A 12,942-nucleotide genomic window follows, 5' to 3' on the forward strand; every position below is an offset into this window, starting at 1 on the left:
AGGGCATAGCACACGAGGTTTGGTTTAAATGAAAATCTGAGTGAAGTAGGGCCAGTAGTGCACAAGATATCAAAATGTTTCTCTTTATTTTGGGCCTCATTTACCTCTAGGCGACACTTTTTTTTTCATTTTCTGTTCAGATATTAATGAAATAGGAACACTGAGATTCACTACTACATGCTTATGTCTTCTACATGTAGAAACGTTTTTACATTTTCTAAATTTAAGTATTTATAATTCAGTAAAATGACTTTTTTTTGCCTGTTTCTGTATGTTCGCATAAGTCATTTACTTACCTGCAGATATTGTAATTTAATTGAAGATGAACAAAACTTATTTCTCATACTCTAGAAAATTCTGGGAGTTGTGACCATTAAGCAGAGAAAGTAGGTTCCTAAATCAAGATTCAGATCCGTACACATGGTTGGAGGATATCTGATTGCATAGTTGCTGAGTGAATGTTTCTGAGAAAACAATGTTTTGAACCAAAATTTCATAGTAAATTAAACACATTTTTTTATAAGGGCAAAGCCCTCCCCATTGCAGGGGACTGTGCTGCCTGCACTTGTTCTTTAATAGTACAGTTCCACTCTTTCTGCACATTTTGGGCACCCCCCCCTCCCCTGCCCACTGTACTACGACTTAGTTTGTACAGAACCATAGATGACAGTTTGGACACGTCTGCAGTACTGAACAACTGGACGTTATACAAAGTGAGTACTTTGGATACTTCTGGAGCATTTTTCCCCGGGCCTCCACTGAAAACAGGCTCTGTGGAACCTAGTCGGACTTTCCCGGTCAACAAATGTTAAATAAAATAAAAATAAGTACTTCCATGCCAGAGAACTGCCTATAAGCTGTAACGCTGGATAATCATCCAAGATGTTACTAGCAGCAAAAGTAACGTGAATAAATCGTAAAGTCTGCAATAAGCTTTAACTATTATAACATCCAAGATGTTACTAGCAGTAAAAGTAACGTGAATAAATTGTAAAGTCTGCAATAAGCTTTAACTGTTATAACACACGTCATCTTAAGTTTGACTTGATGCCTGCAAATCGTGTGACATTAACATTATATTTCTTACTAGTAATTACTTTTTTGTTTTGTAATAATGTAACGTGATGACAGATGCATATCATCCCTGGTTGAGTGGTGCACATCTCCTCCTGCTATAAGAAATCTGTAGGTGGTTTCTATGGGTGGTCAGAAATTCATACACAGGATGTTATGTCTTTCAAACTTCTGGGAGATGAGACGTAGGTAAAAGCTTACTATACCACTGAACCTCTCTTATTTCACTATGTAAGACCAGCTTTGCTCTTTCCTAACAGCTCGGGATGCACTATCTAGTACCAATCCATTGGTTAAGGTCCGACCTTTATCTCAGGCTTCAGCGGCAGCAAAGGCCAAAGCCAGGAGGTGCTCAGGTAAGACAGCTAAGGTTCACTGTTACAAGGAATTAAAGAAATATTTAAATTGAACATCAGATGAGCATCCTAACTGTTGTATTGCATCCTAATTTTGTATGATGTTTATCAACATGGCAACAGTGTTATAATATATGCATCACAACAAGAGTCTGTCATTCTGCATATGTCTGCTGGTGGTGAATGCTGCATTTTCTAAAATGGTTTTGTTTTTTTTTTTGGCTCCATGGTATAAAGGAATGAATCCCTGACTACACGGTTCAGTTAGTGACAAGTGGGGAGAGGTATGATGGGGCGTCTTGCATCTCTCGGCGGCATACTGGGACATTCCTGATGTTACGAGTCAATTCTAAAGGGTTCACTGACAGAGTGTCTGTACTCTAAAAATGAGGGAGAATCATTGTGCAGGTTGAGCAGCATCTTCACAATGCCTGTTGCATGTCATCCTAATTAGATGTACCTTAAAGGTTGGGGTCGTTAGGACATGGTTACTTACATACATACATACAGATATTTCGAGCAAGGGCATTAATGCCTTCTTGCTTATCAATATACCAGAACACTTGTTCCCACAATAGTAAAGTCCTGTAGCATCATATGTCATGCTTTGTGGCTATGGAAGATATCATTTCTTCTCCACCGCCTCAGAGCCTGCTGTAGAAACTGACCCAGTCCCCAACAGAGGGGAACTTGCAGACCCCCAGCCTGATATGGTTACATCAAATAGCAAGTCTTGCTGCCATGGAGATCAGAAAGTGTACCAAAAATTTGTTTTGACATTAAATCACAGGCTGCAGTTAACTAGAGTTGTGGGTGAGCATTTGCCTTATTGGCGCATACTGTTGGGGATACTTTACCACATCACACCATGACATGTGATGTCTTACTTTAGCTGTAGAAAGGTATCTCCTGTGTAATGCATTGCAAATAGACCACTAAACTGTAAAGCAGTTAATAAAGCAAAAATGCCCCCTTGTACTTCCATATTGAGGGCTGTCCCCCATCATGCCACTGACTAATATATGCCAGTTCGGTGGTCTCACAACCTCAGTTAGTAGAATGTCTTAAACTTTTCTTGAAATTGTAAAACACTGGTTTGCACACATAATTTGTTAAAAAAAAAAAATAAAGGCAATTACCTGTTTTTCTTCATTAAGTCACCATAGACAAGTGAAGCTAACTAACACTATGCTGATAAGTCATGCACGTAGCACTTTGATATTTTTTGTATGATAAAATAAAACGTATGTTAATCCATGACATATTCAGGTAGAACCATTTTCTAGATTGTACAAATATGATTTGTTTTAATATTGCTCGTTTATTAACTGGGTCCATGTAATGGTTATCGTGAATCCCTATCAACCATTCAGTTATGACTGTGACCACAAAGGCAAAGTTAAATGCAATTGTGCGTGTATATACATGTGTATACATATACAGTGGCATGGTGACTCTAGGTATTGTATAAAATGTTCTGTAGTTGTAACGTACTGGCATTGGAAAAGCAGTAATAGACCTTCGAAAGGTGTGTAGCAGTGTGTGAGAATACTCTCCGCCTTCATAGTTAGGCAAAATTTGTATTCGTTAACAAAGTTAATTTGCAGTTAACTATGTTTAAAAGAGGCTGCCTGAAGTAAGGACGGCAGTAAGTTAGATGTTCTTCGTGTTTCACTGTTGCAATCATTACATTTGGGGTAATCTGCTGGCAGGTTGCCCTCAGTCGGCCTGATTAGCAAAGTCTTGGGTCCTGCGTCTATTGCTGTCCCTTCTTCCATGACGTCAGGTCGTCAGGAGTATAAAACATGCAGCTGATGCCATTACATTAGTCTTTCTTGCCGTGTGGCGCCTGAAGCAGAAGCAGTTCATAAGTGCTTGTCGGCCGACTCCTGAAATCTTCGTTTTCGAGTTTCAGAACCAAAGTCTTCAACTAAAGCCAAGTACCCCGTTGGGGAAACTTTTTCTTGCTCCTTACCGATGTCAGTAAAAGTTAATAATTGCATTACTTGTGGGAAGCAAATACCTCACAAAGATTTTAATTCGTACTGTATTCCTTGCCTAGGCCCTGACCACGACGTACCTTGCTGTCGGTTTTGTGCTTTGTTTAATCAGCGCACTATCCATCGTCGGTATATCTTCACCTCTAAATATTTTGGTTCTCGGTTTAATTATCCAGAAATGTCGTCTGTTAGCCATCCGACTACAGGGATTCTGAAAAAATGCAAAGATAAAGACGGAGACAGGCCACCGAGGTCCAAAGCTGCCAAAGACGCTTCCCCTAAGCTAGTCGCCAGCTCGCTGGTACTCAGTGAGGTGCTTTCGCAGCCCCTGATACCCACTACTTCTGACTCGCAGGCCTCTACTGAGACCCATTCGGAGTCTGGTATGCCGTGAGATGCATCATCTGTGGAACCTGCGAATGTCTCTACCTTGGATGGGTCTGGAGCCGCTGTGCAGGTACTGGCTTCTGAGGGTGTAGTCAGGCCTATGGACTTGCGTATTAAACAGATGCCTCCTTCTTCATTTAGGCCAACATCTCGAACCATACCCAAGAAACCGACGCCCAGGCCGCATGCTCAGGCCTCTGTGCCTAAAAACAAATGATAAGAATGGCTGAAGATCCTATAACTCTAATCAGGGGAAGCCAACCTCCCCTTTCTAAGAGACCTAGGACTGAAGTTGTTTATGAATCTTCTGACCAGGATTCTGATTTTTCTGATTCTTCTGATGATCTGGATTTGCCCTTATCTACCTATGAGGATTCTGATGCAGAGGACACTATTCCCTCTGCTTCCCCTCAAGAGGATTTTTCTTTTGGTAAGACCTTACATACTCTACGGGAACATTTCCACTGGGAAAGCCAGGATTTTTTTGATTCAAAGAAGAGGCTTAGGTTCATAGGTTCATACTAGGCTATCTGCCCTAGGGCATTTATAAGCCTAGCCAGAATGTGTTTGGCTTTCGCCACCCATTTTAAATTAATTTTGCTATGCCCTTTTTTGAGGTTAGTATACTGTGCCTCTGTCTAACAGTGACACAGAAGTGATACCCGGGGTAAACCTACGATCTCCCATCCACTCATCAAGATTCCTCTTGAAGAGAGTCAATGAAGGACTCGGCCTAACCTGGACTGGAATTTTATTCCAGAGTGAAGGGAGCCTCTGGGTTATGAATCTGTCCCTCCAGCATGTCCTATTTATTTCAGTGCTGAGGTTCAAGTCTCTCAAGCGTGTAGCTCGATAGGATTTGGATTTTCTGAGGTGCAGCATGTCCATTAATTCCGGGTTGGACATGGCTTTATACGTCAGGCACAGATCGCCTCTGAACAGGCCGTATGCCACTGAGTAGAGCTGGAGTTTCTTTAACTGGGCAGCATATGGCATCTGTTTGAGCCCTTTGATCCTCTTGGTGAGGTACTTTTGGGGTCTTTCCAGTTGCTGCAGGTGTCTGGTAAGGTACATCCCAAAAGGGGCATTGTACTCAATTATGGGCCTGATGAGGAATGAGTAAAGAGGCATGATGACCTCCCCTGATCTAGATGTGAATCCCTTCATGATTAGGTGGGCTATATAAAATGTTTTCTAACCACTTTGGCCACGTGGTTGTCAAATGAGAGATTGCTATCAACTTGGGTCCCCAGGTCCCTAATTACTTCTTCTGTACTTAATGGATTACCACCTATGTGGTAATTTGTGGGCACTTTGTTTTTGCCAAAGGGGATGACTATACACTTTTTGGCGTTTAGCTTGAGGCCATGGCTCTGGCACCAGTTGTCTGTTTCTATGAGGCCCTTTTGGAGGATGCTTGTGTCGGCTGGAGAGTCGATTATGGCGCCCAGTTTGCAGTCATCTGCGAACTTGGTCAGCCACAGTCCTTCCGTGTTGGCCTGTACCTCCGAGAAATATATACTGAACAAGAGAGGTCCCAGGACTGAGCCTTGTGGGACGACACTTGTAACTGGTTTGGAGTCTGACATGGCTCCAGCAATTCTAACCATGTGGGTTCTGTCCTTGAGCCAGTTTGCAACCCATCTAGTGACATAGGGGTTTATATTTAAGCTGGTGAGCTTATCTATAATGCCCGAGTGGGGTATTGTATCGAAGGCTTTTGCGAGGTCCAGGTAGGCTGTGTGGACCACCTTCCCCTCGTCAATGGCCTTGGTGACTGTTTCAAAGAAATCAACCAGGTTTAAGAGGCAGGATCTGCCCTTAACAAAGCCGAACTGGGTAGGATCCAGTGTCTGTAGGTCCCCAATATCTTTATTTATGAGGTCCATGATTATCCTTTCCATAGCTTTACAGACCAAGCTAGTCAGGCTTATGGGGCGATAGTTTCCAGGATCCGTTGAGGCACCACCTTTGTGGAGAGGGACCACAGTTGCTGTACGCCACTCTTTGGGTACATATCCTGTAGTAAAGCTTTGATTGAACAGTATTTTTATGTTTGGGTTTAGCTCTTCTTTGAGTTCATGTAGGACGCAGCCCGGGACACCGTCTGGTCCCATTGATGCTGTGTTTTTTGCTTTGGAGAGGGCGGCTCTTACCTGAGCATCCGAGATGTCAGGGGGGCAGCACTCTGCTGGAATAGATATTTGCCCTTTTGGTGGGGAGGGGGGGGGGAGTTTGCGCTGAACCTGTCAGCTAGGATGTTGGCAATGTCTGTGGGTTCGGTGTATTTTTTGTCATTTTGGACTAATTGTGAGCATATCTGGGAATTACCACCCAGGTTCCTAACATAACTAAAGAAAGCCTTGTGATTATCCTTAGTGTCCTGTGCAATTTTTCTCTCGAAGCTGGCCTTAGACGATTTTATGAGTGCCCATAGTTTTTTGCTAATACTGATCAGAGATGCCTTCCCTTTTTGGAATTTTGCTCTATCATTTAGTAGCTTCCTCCTTCTATTGTATAGTTTGTTTATGGCTGGGGTCCACCAGACAGGACGTCTGCCTTTGGAGGATTGGGTCTTGGTTTTATTTGGGATCGCATGATCCATGCATTCCTGAAGGTGTTCATAGAATGCGTTTATAAAGGATTCTGCAGTCTGGGCCGTATTTTCCACAGGCCCGGGGGCTTTGAAGGATTCCACCTCAGTTTTGAAGAGTGTGAAATTTGCTTTAGAGAAGTTTTTCACTGTGGTTTTCTGGGCAGTGGGTGGTGTCGGGATGTGAGCATCCAGTGAGATTAGTTTATGGTCTGATCTTACCAGTGAGGGATACACTTCTGGTCTGGAACATAGAGTCCCCATATTGGTGATGATCGGGTCCAGTATGTTTTCCCCTCTTGTGGAAGTGGTAACAAGTTGTTCCATAGCATTTGAGTTTATAAATTCTAGGAATCTGTGGGCTAGGGTGTTGGAGCTAGAGTAATGCTCCCAGTCTATGTTTGGGTAGTTGAAGTCGCCCAATATAATGGTGTTTGGAGAGACCTTCATATTTTCCAGTGTTCTCATGAAGGCCGAGTGGGGTTCCTGGGTTAGGGAGGGTGGTCTGTAGCAGGCTATAAACTGGAAGGCAGTTTTACCCACTGTTAGTTGCACATGGATAGTCTCTGATGCTTCGTGCTGTGCCACCAACCTGGAGGTGTGGGTATCTTTGTGAATATTGATACTCCCCCTCCTTTTGTGGGTCGGTTCAAGTTTTGGGGTCGAAAAGCATGGTATGAGGTATAACCTGGTAGTGCTGGGGTGCTCTCGGGAGCCTTGAACCAGGTTTCTGTTACTGCACAGATATCGATTTTCTCCATGCTAAGGAGAGTTTCAGTCGTGCATCTTGAGGTTTAGACTTCTGGCGTTGAGTAGCATTACTCTTAGTTTCTTATCCCTTGTGATACCTATGGAGGTGGGTTTGTCTTTTGAGCCTTGCCTAAAAAAGGCACTATGGGGGTAGCAAGAGCCTTTGCCAATATCCGAAAGCCCAGGGGTGACAGGTGCAAGCCGTCCCTAGCGAAGCATCGTGGCTTGTCGAGCATGTCATCCCAGGCTGACAGGCATTGGATCTCCTTTGAATGACACCAATAATTAAGCCAATTGTTGAAATTGATCATCTTGTCTTCATATTGTGGCATCATTCTTGGTGAGGGTAAGATGCTACTCAAGGTCAGGGTCATACCGGCCTGGGCCACATGCTCAGAGAGCTCCTCTGTCTCTCTTCATGTAGTCCAGGGAGGTACGTCTCAGGTCATTTACACCAGCATGGACAATGACTGAGTCATATTTGTACTTGGAGTGACCTAAGTGCTTGTGTTATGTGGCGGATCCTAGCGCCCGACAGGCAGCTCACCGTTACCTTCTCCTTGTTCAGCCTGGTGAGCGGGACGTCAGTGTGCCTGATGATAGAGTCACCTATTACAAGTGTATCAGGTGTGTTGTTTAGCCTTAAGGGCTGTGACTGTTTGGCACACTGGCTTTGTGAGCTATGTGTTGCACGTGTTTTGTTTTGGGGTAGCGGTTGCTTGGGTGTCTGCTTTGGAGGTCTCTGCTGCTTAGGCAGATTTTTATTTAGAGCCTCCGAGTATGTTTTTGTGTGTTTATGTGTTTGGTGTGCTGTCGTGGTAGGTCTATGTGAGACTGGAATTGTACTGAGTGTGGTTTCCTTCTCCTCCTGACTGGTTACGCCAGTACTGAGTTGAGAGAGCTTAGCCTCCAGTTTGGCTATATGGATGCATCTCTCACGTGTTGGAATTTATTGGAAGGAGGAGAGGGTTGTCTGTGTACATGAGGCAGTTGTAACATTGCCTCAAGATTCCCAGATTCACCAGCTGGACCGGAGAGAAGATTGACAACTGACCTTTGGACATGCTAGAATAGTCTTGGGAATTCCTTTATAATTGAAAAAAAAGGGCCAGTGGGGAACAAGGTACTCAAGAGGACTTTGTGAGAGTGTAGTGCTTTTAATGTTTTAGTGCTGACTTATATAATTGCTTTAGTGAGCAAGTGCCTTTAGTGAGCAAGTGCCAGGTAACTTAAATGCAATGTGTTACAGGTAACTTAAATGCAAAAACGACAAACAGTAACTTTCTTTTAAGTGAAACAAGGAAATGAGTACAGTAAGCAATGCAGATATCACTAGGGATCCACAGAAGCGCTGAAAAGCCGCGTTTTAGGTGGTATTAGCGTTTCAGGGAAATAAGCAAACAAACAACACGCATACAAACAGAGCTAGATTCAGCAGGCCTGGATCTAGTCTATGCTACAGCAAACAAGGTGTACCAATTTCAGTAAGAAACAGTTGAAATATGCAGGCACTATAAGCCTTAGGGATTTCTTACTCCTGCCTCAGCATAGGCCTTTAGCTATACCTCCTGTACTAGACGTTGTTGATACCTTTTCAGAATCTAGTTTGGCTCCTGATTCTTTGCCTCCTGTTCCCAGAAAACCTGACAGATATTACAGGGTTCCTGATTCACACAAGTTCCTTTTTAAAAATCCTATTGTGGATTTAGAGACTGTTTCACAGGGACCCAAGGGCATTAAGGCTTCTACTGCTAAAAATCCTACCCCCTCTGATGGAGACTCCAGGGCGCTGGATAGATGGGGTAAGAAGGTTTACACTTCTGCAACCTTGGCCATTATGGCTTTAAACTGCCAGTTTCATATGTTAAAGTATCAACAACATGTTATTGGAGTGCTTAAACTGAAAATGATGTTGATTCCTGACTGTGCTGAAAATAAAGAATTACAGGATTTAATGCATTCTGCTGAACAGGTTGGAAAACATACTTTACAATGTGGATTTGATTCATTAGAGACCTCTTGCAGGGCTGCTGTTACTGGGTCTGTGTTCAGAAGGCATGCTTGGCTTGAGGAGCAATCTTTGCCGATCATGTCAAAGCTAAATTGTTGGATGCTCCCTTAAATCAGGACCGCCTGTTTGGCAAAAAGGCTGAGGAAGTTCTTAAAAAGATGGAAGATAAAGCTAAATCTATGCAAACTGTTAGATTTCTTCCAAGTTCCGCCTCCTAGATTTAGTAGGTACTGGCCCTCTAAGAATTGGTCCTTTCTGGCCTCTTCCAGGTCTTCTCAAGCCAAACCCAGACACAGCAGAAACCTCAGGTTTCAGTCCCAAGGGACACACAAGACTAAGCAGTGGGGGGTTTCCGCACCCAAATCTGGGAGAAGTAAGCCCTTCCCCTATGGAAAACTGTCTCAATGACTTGCTTTTAAAACTTCCAAGCACTTCCCAGCTGAATGCTCCTTTAGACGGAAAGATTGGTCTTCAGGCCAAAAACTGGGAACTCATTACCCAGGACAAATGGGTTTTAAATATAGTGTTCCAAGGATACAGATTTCACTTCCACACGTTACCAACTCCAAGCGGGTGGTCAGATCTACCCCCAAAGCAGTGGGCAGAGGCCCAAAATCAAGTACTGTCTCTCTTAAACATGGAGGCTATTCAGTTGGTACCAGAAGAGGAAAAGGGACAAGGTTTCTATTCGAGACTTTTCCTGGTACCCAGAAAAGGCAATACATGGCATCCTGTCCTGCACCTTTCTACTCCAAACACCTTTTTGGTGATTCCAAAATTCAAAATGCTGACTTCACCAGCTGCTTCCTATGCTAGGCAAAGATGCATGGTTGGCAACACTAGACTTAAAAGAAGCATACCTGCACATCCCTATCAGGGAGTCTTGCAGAAGATACCTACGCTTCAAAGCAGGCTACATGCACTATTAGTTCTCTGCACTGCCCTTTGGCTTATCTACTGCGCCCAGGGTATTCACAAAGTGCCTAGCTCCAGTCATTGCATTTTGCAGGCAAGGAAATATTCAAATATACCCATACCTGGACAATTGTCTAGTTCATGCAGAAAGCCAGGACATACATCTGAATCATCTGGCCTTTGTTCAAAGGGTACTGACTTGTCTGGGGTACACCATAAACGAAAGTAAATCACACCTGGTACCCTGTCAACAAATGATATTCCTGGGAACAAGTTTGAACACAACTTCCCAGATGGCTTTCCTCACGCCAGAGAAACGGATTCATTTGACAACTTACTTCAAACAAGTGGCCACAAAAACCTAGCTGTCTGCAAGGCAAATACTGCAAGCCTTGGGGTTCATGGCCTCCTGCATTCTTCTAATTCCATATGCAAGGCTGCATATGAGGAAACTACAATGGTATCTCAAAAGCCTATGGTGTCAACATTCACAGGATCCTAGAAGCAGGGATTCCTATCATACCTTGCCTATGCCTAGAGTTCCTTTGGTGGGCAGAGGCCTGCCACCAAAACAGGGGACTACCATTCACACTACCCCCGTCGCCCAAATTTTAACAACAGATGCATCAGACTATGCATGGAGGGGCTCACCTGGCAGGGAAGTGCATTCAGGGCAAATGGTACCCAAGTCAAATGCACCTGCACATAAATCAAAAGGAAATGTTAGCTGTACAGAATGCACTGACAGCCTTCAAGGACCACATTCTTCCAGGACAGCTAATGGTAAAGACGGACAACAGCACTGTGATGTGGTACATAAACAAGCAGGGTGGTACACATTCTTACCCCCTCTGCAGACTAGCCATGGCATTGTGGAACACAGCCTTGAGCTACCAAGTGAATCTACAAGCTCAGATTCTGCCAGGAAAACTAAATACACTGGCAGACGGACTAAGCAGAAATCTCATGGACCCACACGAGTGGAAACTGGAACCAGGGATTTTCAACATGTTGACAAGCGAATTGGGGAGCCCAGATATAGACCTGTTTGCCTCCCCCCAGAACCATCAATTGGACAAATTTTGCACAAGGATTCCCCACAAGCTAGCTTGGAAAGTGGATGTTCTATCCTTCAGCTTTAAAAAATCAGTTTATGCCTTTCCTCTTCTGCCTCTGCTCTCCAAAGTACTACTAAAGATCAAACAGGACAAGCCAAGGACAATTTTAATTGTACCAGACTGGCCTCGCCAACACTGGAACCCACTCGTGTGCAGTGAGTCATGCTTGGCTCCATGGCACCTGCCTCAGACTCCTTCCCTCTTGTCTCAGCAGGAGAACCAGATTCTACACCCTCAGCTGTAAACCCTGAACCTAGTAGCCTGGATAATTACCTAATCTCTCCTTTACCATCTCTCAGTAAATCAGTGATGGATATCATTTTATAGGCAAGGAGGCCCAGTACCAAAAAATCTTATGCTGCAAAATGGAAAAGATTTTGTGCCTGGATCCAATCTCAAGGAATGAAAGCAGCAGTGCCCAATTTATCTCAGATTCTACAATACTTGATTGAGATGCTTCATAAGGGCTTGTCCTTTTCCTCCTCCAAAATTCATGCCTCAGCCGTTTCAGCTCATTATAGCACAGAGCTTCCCCTCTTCTCTTACCCACTGCTCAAGCAGTTCCTCAGAGGGGCCAAAAATTTAAAGCCACCAAGGGGAGCTCCAACTCCAGTTTGGGACCTTAACTTTGTCTTGGAGAAACTCACTCTTCCTCCTTTCGAGCCAGCTGCTACTGCAGATTTAAAATTTCTTTCCTGGAAAACAGCTTTTCTTTTAGCAGCCACGTCTGCAAGAAGGGTATCTGAATTACAGGCCCTTATGGCAGTGGAACCTTTCATCATCTTTCATGCAGACAGGGTGTCCCTCAGAACCAATCCCTCCTTCATGCCCAAGGTGATATCCAGTGTGGCTCTTAATCAGTCCATTCATTTGCCTACCTTCTTTCCTAACCCACAGAACAAAGGGGAACGGATACTGCACTCTTTAGATGTGCACAGACAGCTTGGATTCTACTTGGACAGGACTAAACCTCAAAGGAAATCTGAACAACCGCTGGTGGCATTTGCTGCAGGGATAGAGGGAAAAGCTATTTCAAAACAAGCCATTTCAAAATGGATAGGCCACTACATTCTTTTCTGCTATAAGCACCATGAAAAACCTATCCCACAGGGCATCAGACCCCAATCAACCAGGGCTGCATCTACCTCTGCAGCCTTTCTCAGGGGTGTCCCTACTAGGGACATCCTAGAGGCTGCTACCTGGAATTCTGTGCATACTTTCACCAAGCATTATCATTTGCCAATTTTCTCTAAATCCAGAGCTGGTTTTGCCACTGAAGTCTTGCAGGGCCTTATAGCTGGTCCTAATTCTATTTAAATTTCTCCTCCCAACCTTAGCTTTGGGAATCTACCGACATGTAATGACTGCAACAGTGAAGCACGAAGAACATAGTACAGTTGTGTACACTTACCATAAATGTAGATGTTCGAGTGTATTCACTGTTGCAGTCCTGGTTACCCTTCCTCCAGCCCCCTACTTTTCTCTAGCTATTCCTCTACTTTCTTTTACTATGCTTAAAAGCCTTTTTGGTGTATTTGCTTTTGGTTGGAGGTATATTTTTGTGTTTTTAATTTTATTGGCTACCCATTAGGGGGGCACCTGACATCTGGGGCAAGAAAAACTGATGTAATGGCGTCGGATGCATTTTTTATACCCATGATGACCTGACGTCATGGAAGAAGGGACAGCAACCAACGCAGGACCCAAGTCTTTGTTAATCAGGCCGACTGAGGGCAAC

General features: G+C 43.9%; 1 protein-coding gene across 1 annotated transcript in view; it reads left to right on the forward strand.

Annotated features, from left to right (window-relative positions):
* Positions 1-12,942, forward strand: part of R3HCC1L (R3H domain and coiled-coil containing 1 like) — a 438,719-nt gene that overhangs the window by 194,739 nt on the left and 231,038 nt on the right. The window contains exon 4 of the mRNA XM_044076916.1: positions 1,335-1,430. Coding sequence (XP_043932851.1) covers positions 1,335-1,430 — 96 coding nt within the window. The remainder of the gene's footprint in view (positions 1-1,334; positions 1,431-12,942) is intronic.

Source organism: Protopterus annectens, chromosome 7.part0 (genome assembly GCF_019279795.1).
Source record: "Protopterus annectens isolate FY-2018-M chromosome 7.part0, PAN1.0, whole genome shotgun sequence".
In the NCBI taxonomy this organism is placed as follows: domain Eukaryota; kingdom Metazoa; phylum Chordata; order Ceratodontiformes; family Protopteridae; genus Protopterus; species Protopterus annectens.